The sequence below is a fragment of the Bos grunniens genome, chromosome 20, assembly GCF_055505025.1.
Source record: "Bos grunniens cultivar Pamir isolate PY7600 chromosome 20, Bosgru_T2T1.0, whole genome shotgun sequence".
Taxonomy (NCBI): domain Eukaryota; kingdom Metazoa; phylum Chordata; class Mammalia; order Artiodactyla; family Bovidae; genus Bos; species Bos grunniens.
In genome coordinates this window covers 39,591-53,048 of record NC_141184.1, presented here as the reverse complement: position 1 = coordinate 53,048, position 13,458 = coordinate 39,591, and the positions used below count along the sequence as shown (strand labels likewise).

Below are 13,458 nucleotides of genomic sequence, written 5' to 3'. Positions count from 1 at the left end.
ACGAGAAGCCCAAGGGTGGTCCTGACCCTGGTGGGCACCCACGGTCACATTCACTGCCAGCATCACTGGGCATCCTCAGGACCACCAGTCTTGGGGTGGGCAGGTACAGGGAAAACCCACCAGGCTGCAAGCGGCGTATTCAGTGTTGTGGCTGAGCGGGACCACAGCAACAAGTCAGTTCGATGCCCTGGGATGAGTGGGAGGCGTAGGTCCCACTCGGGCCATCTGTGCGCTTCTGAAGTGCTCCAGATGAGCCTCCCAGGTTCTTCAGTTTCACAAAAGTGGGCTATTCCTCAGGGTGGGGGGGGGGGGCAGTTGGGAGTGTTCACCAGCAGACCCCTGTGTGGCCACTCCTGCCGTAGATCTCAGGTCCTACGTTGCCACAGTCTCCCTGGGCTCTTCTCCACAACAGCTGCTAGGCTCAGCCTTGGATGTGCCCGGTCCTACCTGCTGACCACTCAGAGGCCAGGTCATTGAAAAACTTCCAGAGACACAAACAGCAGAAGCTACTCTTCTCTTCAGAATTAGAACAAAATTGTTTCAAAATTTTGCCCTGTGCCTCCCAAGAGTTTCTTGGAATAACAAAGTCCACGTGGCTGAAATAGGTGCCAGTGAGACTTGACCAGTACAACACGTGAGGAGACGTGCAGGGGTGAGCAAAGGGCAGAGCTGACAAGTGCAGGGGGCAGGAAGCCGCCACGTTGTCGCTCCAGCCCACTCTGTCACTGCTTTCCCAAAGACTCGGGCTCTTCCTGACCCAGGGATCGAACCCATGTTTCCTGTGGCTCCTGCATTGGGAGGCAGATTCTTTACCACTGAGCCACCTGGGAAACCCTGTGGAATACTATATATATTTGGTTTTGTTCAGTTGTTAAGTCATGTCCGACTCTTTGTGACACCATGGGCTGTACCACACCAGGCTTCCCTGTCCTTCACCAACTCCCAGAGCTTGCTCAAACTCATGTCTATGTAGTCAGTAATGCCATCCAACCATCTCATCCTCTGTTGTCCCTTTCTCCTGCTTTGATCTTTCCCAGCATCAAGGTTTTTCCCAATGAGTCAGATCTTCCCATCAGGTGGTTAAAGTATTGGAGCTTAAGCTTCAGCATCGGTCCTTCCAGTGAACACCCAGGACTGATCTCCTTTAGGATGGACTGGTTGGATCTCCTGGCAGTCCAAGGAACTCTCAAGAGTCTTCTCCAACACCACGGTTCAAAAGCATCAATTCAGCGCTCAGCTTTCTTTATGGTCCAACTCTCACATCCATACATGACCACTGGAAAAACCATAGCTTTGACGACATGGACCTTTGTTGGCAAAGTAATGTCTCAGCTTTTTAATATGCTGTCTAGGTTGGTCATAACTTTCCTTCAGAGGAGTAAGCATCTTTTAATTTCATGGCTGCAGTAACAGTCTGCAGTTACTGGAGCCCAAGAAAATAAAATCTGTCACTGCTTCCACTTTTCCCCTCTTTGCCATGAAGTGATAGGACTAGATGCTATGATTTTGGTTTTTTGAATGTTGAGTTTTAAGCCAGCTTTTTCACTCTCCTCTTTCACTCCCATCAAGAGGTTGTTACTTTCTCTTTGCTCTCTGCCATTAGAGTGGTGTCATCTGCATATCTGAGGTTGGTGATAGTTCTTCCAGCAATCTTGATTCCAGCTTGTTATTCATCCAGCCCGGCATTCCACATGATGTACTCTGCATATAAGTTAAAGAGATTAGAACAGGCAAGGGTCCTGTGGGGGAAGGGGAGAAGTGGGTGAACTTTTTGTTTAAATAAATCATTTTAACAAAGGAATACAAATGGCCAACAAGCATATGAACATGCCCAGTTTCATGAACATCTAGGAAATACAAATTATTGCAAGACCTTTTTTTCATCCATTAGATTAAAAAAGAAAGAATACCATATCTGAATAAGCCACACTTCTGTTTTATTAGCATTAGTATTTAATTACCTTAATATGCAGCACTCTGCACAAATCTGATCTTAGTAGAAACCAAGTCCAAACATTGGAATTAACCACTCCTGAAGCGCCAGGACTCAGCTGCCAGAAGGTGCCCCCTGAGCCCAGGGTCGGTGGAGGTGGGAGTGGGGGAGGCATCAGAGCCAGAGGTCACCTGCAGCTCTGGGCTCAGGCTGGCACCAGCAGAGCCCTCGCCTGCCACTTGCAGGCCAGAGGGCAGGAAGAGCCATTAACCAGCAAAGCCAGTGTCCTCGCTGGACAGGAATTTAAATATTCATACAGGGCAGCGTGGCAGACACCTGCACCCCGCAGCCCGGGCTCCGGTGTGCCCCTTGCTTTCACTCTCCTCGGCTGGTCACTTCCATCCGTGTGTCCAGAGAGGTGTCCTCTCTGTCCTTCCGCGCTCACACTGGCCTGTCCTCCCAGCACCCGAGCGCCGGTCCCGCCGCTGGACCTCACTCGACCCCCTACCGCCTGGGCTGCTCCTCGGCTCCCACTGCAGGGCATCTGGCCTGCTCCTCCCCAAGCCTGAGCATGGGGCTCAGTAAGACCCCCGTTCTGTCTTTGCTCCCAGGGAGAGGGGCGGAGGCAGGGCCGCGCTCCAGCAGCGTCCGGGTGTTTTCACCAGGAGGCGCCCAGCTGGTGGACGGGGTGATACTCGGGGCGGGGACCCTGGAGTCCGAGCTGCGGACGCACCCGTCTCGGACGTGCAGGGTCTACTCCATCTGCTTCAGCACTCTGGAGAAGTTTTCTAGAGCGGTTTTGAAAGCTTGCAGCAAGAAAGCTCCGAGTTCATTGCTGGTTTCCTGAATGTCCGGGTCGAAACTCCCGAAGAGGGGTGTGGAGACTTGGATGTCGTCCCGGCCGGCGCGCAGCAGCACCGCGCGCAGGTCTGCCGCAATGGCGTCGTATTTCTGCTGGTCGAACTTGGACATGGCCAGCTCGTCCTGGGGGTAGGCGCTGCCCTCGGGGTAGCAGTCCCGGGGCACTGGGAACTCCACGCACCGCAGCCGGGGGAGCTCGCAGAGCGCGGCGAAGAGGCGCCGGAGCGCGCGGCCCGACAGCGGGTTCCCCAGGAAGCGCAGCTCCCGCAGCCGGCGGCAGGTGCCCAGCGCCAGGCTCAGTGCGCCCACGTGCCGGTCCTCGAGGCCGCATTCCTCCAGGGTCAGGGCCCTCAGCGTGGGGGCGGCCTGGCCCAGCAGCCGGTGAAAGGTGGCCGGGAACAGGTCCACCAGGCAGTGCCCGCTGAGGTCCAGCACCTCCAGGTGGGCCGCGTGGATGCAGTTCGCCAAGAAGGTCATGTCTTCGTGGTTCAGGGCGCAGTTGCCCACGTCCAGCACTCTCAGCGGCGTCCGGAGGGGGCTGCGGGCAAGGTGGGAAATAGCGGCTGAGAGCAGGCCCCGGGGTGCTCTGGGGCCTTGGGGTGAATCCTGTTTCAGGCACAGCAGACTGCGGCTCAGAGCCGCACCCACCTACCCGGGACTCCACTCAGCCTGAGAGCAGGACTGTTTTTCATTTTTAAGCAGTTGAACAAATCAAAATGAGAATGTTTTGTGACATGTGAAAATGATATGAAATTCAAGTTTCAGTGCCCGTAAATCAAGTATAATCTGAACACGGCAAGACCTTCCTGTACCTCCTGTCTGCAGCTGCCCGGGTGCAACGGAAGGGCTGAGGCAGCAGGCAGTGTAGCCACCTGCAGCAGAGGCTCGACTTTACCTGAAGACAGGCCTGGCCTTTGTCCTCAGCCACCAAAGTGATCAATCTCTATTGTCAACAGGGCTCTGTGTGTTCACAAGCTTGTTGTGGGGCCGTGAAGTGCCTGTGAATTGGTACCTGGCTTGGCTCCGAATGAAGGGCTGGAGCGCACAGGCTTTTAGGGCAGGGAGGGGTCCATTCTTAGCTTGCCAGGGACCTGAAGACCCTCCTGTGCTCTGAGTAGGAGTCCTTGCCCCGCTCAGTGGCTCTCACAGACCCACACCCGCCCTGGGGATTCCTGGCCTGGGTCTGGGGTCACCGAGCTGAGCACCGAGTGTCAGGACGTGGGGGTCCACTCTCCACCTGCCCGCTGGGGCTCCTCTACCACCTCACCCTACATCTGTACTCTGGGCCCAGAGCTCCTGTGGTCTTCCAGCTGCCGACACAGCAGAGTGCCTGCTGTCCCCCTATCACGGCTCTGCAGGCTGTGGCTCAGGCCCTGAGCTGTGCGGAGTGTTTCCACTGACATCTCTCTCATGCCCACATCCATCCATAAGGAGCCCTCTCCCCAGCTGCCCCGCCCCAACCCTTAAGGGGCCTCTTGTGTGGAAAAGGGTCAAAGGGCAGGCCTGACTGCCAACGTGTGTCTGGGAGCTTGGATTTGGGAAAGGCCCCCCACTCAGCTGATAAGGGGCCCCTGGCCTGAGCTGTCCGCACAAGCAATGTGGTGCCTGCTGACACAGGCCTCCTTCTGGGATCTGAAATCTCTGTGCATGCCAGGCCGAGGTGCCCTCCCAACAAGCCCCCAATGAAACCCCTGGGCCTGGGTCTCCAATGTGCTCCCCATGTGTCTGGAAAGGCAGGCCCCGAGCCCACACACAAACATGACTGCTGTGTGGCGGCACCCTGGGACAGTCCTGCATTTGTGGTGCCTGGGGAAGCGCACTCACAACCAGACGACCTGGCACAAGCCCGCAGGGCCGTCTCGTTGGCTCCGCCCTGACATCACCTGTCTTCCCGAAGCTCTGCACACTCGGGCTTCAGTCAGCTGGTCGCTGAGAGCCTGTCCAAAGCCCCAGAAGGCGCAGGTGTGCCATGTGTCAGGCCTAAGTGGAAAGGAGGCAGACAGGTGCGTGCCCGTCATCACAGCCATCTGCATCTCGGCAGTGAGTCTTCCCAGGGAGTCACCAACCTGGGAGCCGTGGGAGGACTGCCCTGTCTGCCGGTCTTCCCATCTCTCCACCTGGGTTTGCTGTGTGAGCCAAGGGAGCCAGGGCAACCCTTGTCCTGTGGGACTGATCACCCCAAGTCGGGCTCAGAGCCTCCAGGGCTTGACCTGGCTCTTCCCTACCCCCGTTCTTCCCCCCTGCTCCCTTCCTCACCTGTCCTTCAGCCCCCAGCCCAGGCCGCCCCCTCCGTGTCTCCCAGAGCCGGCCTCAGCCCCAGCTCAGGCCCTTGACCTGCAGGGTTCCTGCCGGTTCACTCTCCCCAGGCCCTCCACTCACTCAGGGGCCAGGTCTCTGGTCAAAGGTCACCTTGGAAACCGACCTTCCCTGACCACACAACCGTCTACTCCCTCCCACTTAGGCCTGACACACCACACATCTGGGCCTTCTGGAGCTTTGGATGGGCTCTCAGTGAGTGTGCAGAGCAAAGGGTCAGGGGAGACAGGTGATGTCAGGGCGGGGCCAACGAGATGGCCCCGCGGGTTTGTGCCGGGTTGTCTGGTTGTGAACGTGCTTCCCCAGGCACCACAAGCGCAGGATTGTCCTGAGGGTCCCAGGGCGCTGCCACACGGCAGTCGTGTTTGTGTGTGGGTTCAAGGCCCGCCTTTCCTGAGCTGGGCAACTACCTGGTTGAGGAGCCGGGGTGGGGGATGGGGCGGGGAGCCCAGGTGCCTCAGGGAATAGAGGCCATGCAGGCCCTGGCCAGCCGCTGCTTAAAGGGAAAGCTCTGCTAAGCCAAGGCTCCCTAAACCAGAGAAGACGGCCTCACACTCATTGGCTCAAGAAACGAGAAGTTATTTTCCATAATTTTTGTAAGTATATTCACAGCTGGTGGCTGTCAAGGTGGCGACCCTCGGTGGTGCCCTCCCCTGGCCTGGTGACCGGCCGTCACCACACCGTGAGTGGCAGCATCGGCGTCGTACTCTGCAGGGAAGGTTACAGGAGCCAGAGGGCTTGCGGAGGGGTCCATGAGCCAAGGAGTTGAGGTCTCCTATAGCTCAGATGGTAAACAATCCTCCTGCAATGCGGGAGACCCCATTTTGATTCCTGAGTTGGGAAGATCCCCTGGAGAAGGGTTAGGATTAGGGTTAGGGTTACCCACTCCAGTATTCTTGGGCTTTTCTTGTGGCTCAGCTGGTAAAGAATCCGCTTGCAATGCAGGAGACCTGGATTCGATCCCTGGGTTGGGAAGATCCCCTGGAGAAGGGAAAGGCTACCCACTCCAGTATTCTGGCCTGGAGAATTCCACGGACTGGAATCCTGGAGGATTCCATAGAGTCCATGGGTTGCAAAGAGTCGGACACGACTGAGCGACTTTCACTTTTCCCTTTTTTTCACTGACAGCCATGAAAATGAGCATGGAAGTGGATCATTCCACTTTCCCGCCGGACAGGCCTTCAGGAGAGACCACAGCTGCCCCCACAGGGCTCCTGTCTTGCCCACAGGAGCCCCAGCACTGGGGTGCTTTGTTACACCAAAAGGTAATTAATACACTGTGATGGAGTTACTTCTATGTTGCCTGCTTGCTAATCAGGACTCTTGTCTTTTTCTTACTAACTGGAGAGTCTCCTTTGAGGCGTGGGGCTCCCAGGTGGCCCCCAACGGCCAGTCCCAGCTGGGCTTCCTCCCTCCCCATGGGTCCTCTCTGGCTGCTCTGGGCTGGGCAAAACCCACAGGGACCGGGCCTTGTGCCTTGTAAGTAACCAGGTCTGTGTACAGCCCTGGGCCGCCCTGACCTGGGCTGAGGGGCTGAGGGCAGATGCCCCCCACCCCCGCCCCATCCTTCCGGTCACCCCAGACTCACCCAAGCAGTGTCTGCAGCTTCCCGGTCAGCGTGGAGAAGGCCATGTGCAGCTCCGTGAGCTGCGTCATCCTGCTGAGCGCCCAGGCGATGGAGGCGAGCAGGGGCTCCTCACCGTCAGAGGCAGGGGTGCTGGCGGGGGGCGCATCAAAGGCCTTGGCAGGCAGGGTGAGAGAGACCAGCCGCGGGAAGCCCCCCTGGGCCAGCAGCTGCTGCACGTGGCCCGCGTGCAGACGCACGTTGTGCACCACTTCCAGCCGGCGCAGCTCTCGGGGCCCTGCCAGGCGCAGCACGTGCAGCAGCTGCCCTGGGTCCAGGCTGTCGGCCCGCAGCGAGAGGCAGCGCACGCGCAGAGAGCCGGGGCCCGACGGCCCCAGGGCGCGCGCCACCACCTCAAAGTTGCCCGCGGTGACGAAGACGTCGGCCAGGACCTCGATGGGGCGCCGGGTGGCGCAGGGCTGCTTCTGCAGCTCGCAGCAGGTCCTGGCCAGCAGCTCCGTCCGGCCCCACCTGCCCAGCGCCCGCCCGCAGGGGCACCTCTGCACCTGTACGTCTCGGATGCCCGTGAGGTCAGCCACCCGCAGCCGCCGGCGGCCCTCGCCCTGGAGCACGTGATCGGCCAGGCCGCGTACGCAGGCCTCCAGGCAGGCCCGGCAGGCCCGGTCCCGCAGGTCCCCAGCGTGGTCCGCGCTCGGACCCAGCAGAGGGCCCAGCCGGAACTCCTCCAGGGGCCAGCGCTCGAGCAGAAGGCGGATCACGGCGGACTGCTCCAGCAGGTAGCTGGCTTTGAAGAGCAGCGGGTATAGATTGTGGGCCACGGCGTCCAGGCTCTGCTGGGCCCCCGGGGGGTGGGACACCAGGGCCTCCGCGGAGATGAAGCGCAGCGACTGCATGGCCCACCTGCGGTTGCTGGGACAGGACCGAGCTGCCCCCTGTGCTTCTGCCGAAGGCCAGCCCCCTTCTCGCCTATTTTTAGCTGCAGCTGCTGCAAGCAGCTTGCCTTAGACGGGGTGGGGAGCCAGCCCTCTGGTCATCTGATGGCTATTTTTGTCCTGGGCGCCCATTTGGCTCTGGCTGTGGAGGCGTCTGGCTGCGGCTGGCCTGTCTTGAAGGCGCTCAGCTGCGGAAAGCTGAGCTCCTCTGGTGCTTGGCTGGGGGAGGGCGTGGGCCATTGGAATTGCCGCCAGTGTTCACTTCTGGTGTGGCCTGTCCTGGGGGCACCCATCCCCTCCGGGGAGTGGGTCTGCCCCATCCCTGGGCTGGCTCCACAGCTAGAGGGATCAGCAAGCCTTTCCTTGGACCCCTGGGCCTGAGTCCCTCCCTTGGCCCTGCGTCCAGAGTCAGGGACGTGGCAATGAGCATGGGCTGGGCTCTCCAACAACTGTCTCCTGATTTTAGGAGAAGATTCATTGTCACTGAGGACCCAGGCTGGGAGCCACCCCCCCCCAACACTCGCCTGCACCCCCAGTGGTCCGTGTGCCCCCAGCTGTGGGGCCTCCTTGGACAGAACCCCCTGCAGCCTCAGGACCCATGCAGTATGCGGGGCTGTGGGTGAGGTGGGGACCCTGGGATCCTGACACTCCCACAGCCTGGAGCCTGGTTCCTCGCTCTGGAGGGGGACAGAACGTGTGGCCCTGAACATGCAAGAGTATTCTGAGCTAAGGGCGCTTGGATCCCCTTTCTTCCTGAACACAGGAAGGTGAGCCACCTTCCCTAAACTGGGAGGAGAGAGACAGTCTCATCACCAGAGAGGATGTCAGGATAGTTCCTTGTTAATGTTACTGCCTTGTGTGTTGAGTTACTTTTCCACAGTCATCTCATCTCTCAGCTTAGTCCAGAAACACTTAGGCCACTGGGGTCTTCATCTCCTTATGAGGGCTCCCATGTCATAAAAGCTTACGTGAAATCTATGTGCTTTTCTCTTGTGAATCTGTTCTTTGTTACAGAGCCCCAGAAGACAGCCCAAGATGGGCAGGGAAAAAATTCTTCCTTCCTACAGAATCCAGCTCTGACGGGTGTTAGATCATCATCCAGTGACTTGAAGGTGCACGCTACCTCCACCCCGACTTCAGCATCATTTAGGAGCTGATAGACTGTCCATATGATCACTGATCTAGGGAGGGGACACGGTGGACAGAGAGAGAGACAGAAAAACAGAGACACAGAGACACACCAAGACAAATCAAGAGACAAGAGGAGGGGAAAGGTGGAAAGGACCCTGGGAGGAGAGGGTCAGGGGCCACTGGACACCAGGAGGTGGGGCCTGGCTGGGCTGCAGGTGCGTGGGGGTGGGGCCTGGCGGGGGTGCAGGGGCGTGGGGGTGGGGTGGAACGTGAGGGTGAGAGTGAGCGTAGGGCTGGGGCTGCCATGCCTGGGGACCCACGTGGGGTGGGCCCTCCACCCCTCCACCCAGGTCGGACCCCCCTCAGGGACAGTTCTGCCTGCCGTTTCCTTAGAGCCTCAGCAGTGCCTCCCTTGGGGGGCGGTTGTGGGGAGGCGTCATGCTCCGGGGGGGACCCCAGTATTGTCAGGCAGGCAATGTGTGTGTGGAAGGTGGTGGGGGACCTCCTCTGATCCCCCCCTACCCCCCGAAGGGCAGGAGACAAAGATGTGGACCAGGCAGACCCCAGAGGGCTTCTGCTGCTCAGGGCCCCATCCCCCAAAGTCACAGGGGTTGAGGTCCCTGGGGAGGCATACCTGTTATGACCCCGACGCAATAAAACCAGTGAAAGAAGCACACGCATGTATTAGAAAACAGTCCCATTTATTTATGGTCCTAAAGTTTGGAGTGGGGCTTCCCAGGTGGCACTAGTGGTAAAGAACCTGCCTGCCAATGCAGGAGACATAGGAGATGCAGGTTCGATCCCTGGGTGGGCATGGCAACCCACTGCAGTATTCTTGCCTGGAGAATCCCATGGACAGAGAAGCCTGGTGGGCTACAGTCCAGAGGGTCTTAAAGAATCAGACAAGACTGAATGACTTGGCCCAGCGTATAAAGTTTGGCATAGCCAGTGTTGAAGCAGGGTGACAAGGAACAGAATTTACAGCGGCCAGCAGAGCACAAAGGTGAGGCCCCTGCCCGTCCAGCTGCTCCTGTCTGGGGGGTGATATCTGATGCCACCCCCCAGGGGGGCCTGGGGGGCCTGCAGGAGGAATCATGTTGAAGGCATCCACTCATGCTCTCCTCCCTGTGGTGAGGGGGCTCAGGGCCGTGTCCACACTGGCAGGATCTCCCTGCAGAGGCTGGCACGGACCTTCAGTCCCAGCTGCTGTGCCCTTTCCCCACCCCACCTGGGGTCCCCCAGACACGGGAATGCCGAGTCCTGACTCACAGGTGGAGCCAACTCGAGTGCCGCCAGCCACACAGCTTGTTCGAAGGAAAAGGAATCCGCAATCCTAGCTAGACTCAGGAAACTGCCGCTGCACCCGGGACACACTTCATGGGGGCTGCGCCTGGGGAGGAGGTGCTCTTCAGGGGTCTAGGGCCTCATCAGTAGGTGGAAGCTGTTACCATTTACTAAATTGGGAGAAACTTGGGGAGACTAAGACACACGAACACTCAGATGCTTTTCAGGAATTTGGAGATCTTTTTAACGATGGTCATTGTGACAAGTGGGAGGTGATTCCTCATTGTAGTTTTGATTTGCATTGATTTAGTAGTTAGTGGCGGAGAAGGCGATGGCACCCCACTCCAGTGCTCCTGCCTGGAAAATCCCATGGATGCAGGAGCCTGGTGGGCTTCAGTCCATGGGGTCGCACAGAGTCGGACACGACTGAGCGACTTAACTTTCACTTTTCACCTTCATGCATTGGAGAAGGCAATGGCACCCCACTCCAGTACTCTTGCCTGGAAAATCCCATGGATGCAGGAGCCTGGTAGGCTGCAGTCCATGGGGTCGAACAGAGTCGGACACGACTGATCGACTTCACTTTCACTTTTCACTTTCATGCATTGGAGAAGGAAATGGCAACCCACTCCAGTGTTCTTGCCTGGAGAATCCCAGGGACGGGGGAGCCTGGTGGGCTGCCGTCTATGGGGTCGCACAGCGTCGGACACGACTGGAGTGACTTAGCAGCAGCAGCAGCAGTTAGTGGAGTGTTTTTGCATGTGTTCTAATACTTTAGTTGTTGTGAATACAATTTACGTCTTGAAACTGGCTTCTTAAAAGTCATCCCTGTTTTGAATTATTTTTTGGTAATTAACCCAGGGACATTGCTTGAGGGAAGGTGTCATTTACAGCGCCAAAGGCCTTGCAAATTTTAGGTGCCCATCAGTTCCAACAAGATCAAACCAGTCAATCCTAAAGGAAATCAGCCCTGAATATTCATTGGAAGGACTGATGCTGAAGCTGAAACTCCAATACTTTTGGTCCCCTGATGCCAAGAACTCACTCATTGGAAAAGACCCTGATGCTGGGAGCGATTGAAGGTGGGAGGAGAAGGGGACGACAGAGGATGAGATAGCTGGATGGCATCACCGACTCAATGGACATGAGTTTGAGTAAACTCCAGGAGTTGGTGATGGACAGGGAGGCCTGGCATGTTGGGAAGATCCCCTGGAGAAGGAAATGGCAACCCACTCCAGTATTCTTGCCTGGGGAATCCCATGGACAGAGGAGCCTGGCGGGCTACAGTCCGTGGGGTCGCAAAGAGGTGAACACAACTTAGTGACTAAAACAACAAATAGCTTCTGTATACAGGGGAGCTACCAAAGAAACCTGAGACACTCCCTGAAATGTCCAAAGTCATCACCTTAAATGCCTTCTTCAGCTAAAAACAAGACTCTGAAGAATGGGAGAAGCCCGTTATGGTAGGTAATTACACAAAATACAGTAAAGAAGGGTACGATTGTTTATAGCTTTAAGTTGGGACCTCTCCATTGATAAGTTACTTGAGTTTTAATTATCCTTTTATTTCTGGTGCAAACAGGGACAACCCTTAAATGCAGAGATTTCTCTGCTGTAAATGTCCATCACAAAACGGCAATTGCTACTTAGTTTGCTGAGCATCCTCTTTTTTTTTTTTTCATGGAAGTGGACTTAAGCAATCCTCACAGCAGAGAGGCATATTTTGGGGTGGCATGTTCTACTTGCTTTGACATGGATATACCCAATTTGATTATGGATTCATCTATTGAAGGATACCCTGATTACTTCAAGCTTTTAACTATTATGGATAGTGCTGCTGTGCCTAAGTTCATCTTTGTGTTTGGGCATGGATTTTTCAAAGCAGTTTCCTAAATACTGGAAGTACGATCATTGGATCCCAAGGTGAGGTGTGTTTAGCTTTAGAGAAAACTGTCCAACTGTGTTACAAGGTGGCTGTGCATGCATCTTACCAGCAGTGAGGGAGCGTTCCTGCTATTCCTCAGCCTCCAGCAATTGGTATTGTCATATATTTAGAATTTAGCAGCCTAATATGTGTAGTGCGATAGCTTGTGACTTTAATTTGTAATTCCCTAATGGTGTATGATGTTGAGCGTGTTTCTGTTTTGTACTATCTGTATAACTTCTTTTTGGCTGGGTGTCTGTTCAGATCTTTACTTATTGTTTATAGTGTTGTTCAAGAGGTCTTTGTCTATTTTGTGTCCAAATCCTGTATCAAATATGAATTTTGCAAATATTTTCTCCCAGTTTGTAGCTTGTATTTTGATTTTTTGAATGAGGTCTTTCAGAATAGACATCTTTATTTCTATAAAGTCCACAATATTTTTATTTTGTGGACTCACAGCTTGTGTGTTAAAACTCAAAGCTCATGATATACAGGCCAAACCCAGGGTCATGTAGATTTTCTATGTTTATGTCCACAATTTTGATAATTTCAAAATTTAAATGTCTGTTAATAAATTTGAGTGAATTTGGTGACTACATTTCATTCTATACAGTTTCAAGTTAATTATTCCTTAACTATTTTGGAGAAGTTTTGGATATTGGCAATATTTCAGTTTGAATTTGCATAGTTTAATGGACCTACCAGAACTGCCCTGAGGGGCGGAGTCTCCACTTAGCTGTGCCTGAGCCGGTGAGGGAGGCTTGAGCTGCAGTTCCCGTTGGCTGGCCCGGAGCGAGGAGCCCGCCTCCCCGACCCACCTCCACCCCAGGCGGAATTCCTGCTCTGCCTGAGCACCTGGCTGCGTGTGGCTGCTGACGGGAGTCTGGCCTCCTCAGGACCCGTTGGGGCTTCAGCTTTGGGACGTTGTGGGACTCAGTTCAGGAAGACAGGGAGTCTGGTCTCCTCAAGACCTGCTCAGGCTTTGGCCTTGGGACACTGTGGGGTTCACTTCAGGCTGACAGTAGATGGGTCTTCTCAGGACCATTGGTGTTTCGGCTTTGGGACGTTGTGGGGTTAGTTCAGGCTGAATGGGTGTCCTTCTAAAGCACCGGGAATAAACATGATGCCCCAGGAAGCTGTATCACAGACACTCTGTTTTGCGTCCCCCGTGCCTGGAACTGGGGCCGTGCATGCTCCAGTTAGAGACGCGTGTAGGCATGTGGTCCTTGGAGTTAATCAGAGCAACTAAACGGAAAAACGATCCAAATGACTCCCGACACTGCCATTGCGGTTGTGAAGGGGAAAAGCTTGAGCCGCATTGCAGGACAGAACACTTCCAGAAGGACCGAGGGGATCTCTGAGGCCCTTACTAGGAAAACAGAGTCTGTGAACCCAGTGGCCCCAGCGGCGTGGGCAGGTGGAGAAGGCGGCGTGGGCGTGGCCGACCCTGCGCAGCTGTCTCCTGACCGACGCGCAGGGGCCTTTCCACGGC

General features: G+C 55.9%; 1 protein-coding gene and 1 long non-coding RNA gene across 2 annotated transcripts; one reads left to right on the top strand and one right to left on the bottom strand.

Moving 5' to 3' along the window:
- Positions 1–1,916: 1,916 nt before the first annotated feature.
- Positions 1,917–7,659, bottom strand: LRRC14B (leucine rich repeat containing 14B). Its single transcript, XM_086362443.1, has 2 exons — positions 6,699–7,659; positions 1,917–3,332 (listed from the first exon to the last, which is right to left on the bottom strand). Exons 1-2 carry the CDS (start codon positions 7,586–7,588, stop codon positions 2,687–2,689), a joined length of 1,536 nt encoding a protein of 511 aa, XP_086218569.1. The 5' UTR covers positions 7,589–7,659; the 3' UTR covers positions 1,917–2,686.
- LOC147349997 (uncharacterized) lies at positions 6,239–8,849 on the top strand. Its single transcript, XR_015149139.1, has 2 exons — positions 6,239–6,375; positions 8,642–8,849. It is a non-coding gene; the product is annotated as an uncharacterized LOC147349997 (long non-coding RNA).
- The last annotated feature ends 4,609 nt before the right edge of the window (positions 8,850–13,458 follow it).

Coding starts and splice junctions, on each gene's coding strand:
- LRRC14B (XM_086362443.1), bottom strand. CDS start 7,588: ATGCAGTCGCTGCGCTTCATCTCCGCGGAGGCCCTGGTGTCCCACCCC. Junction 3,333..6,698: donor AAGCTGCAGACACTGCTTGG/GTGAGTCTGGGG, acceptor CCTTGCCCGCAG/CCCCCTCCGGACGCCGCTGA.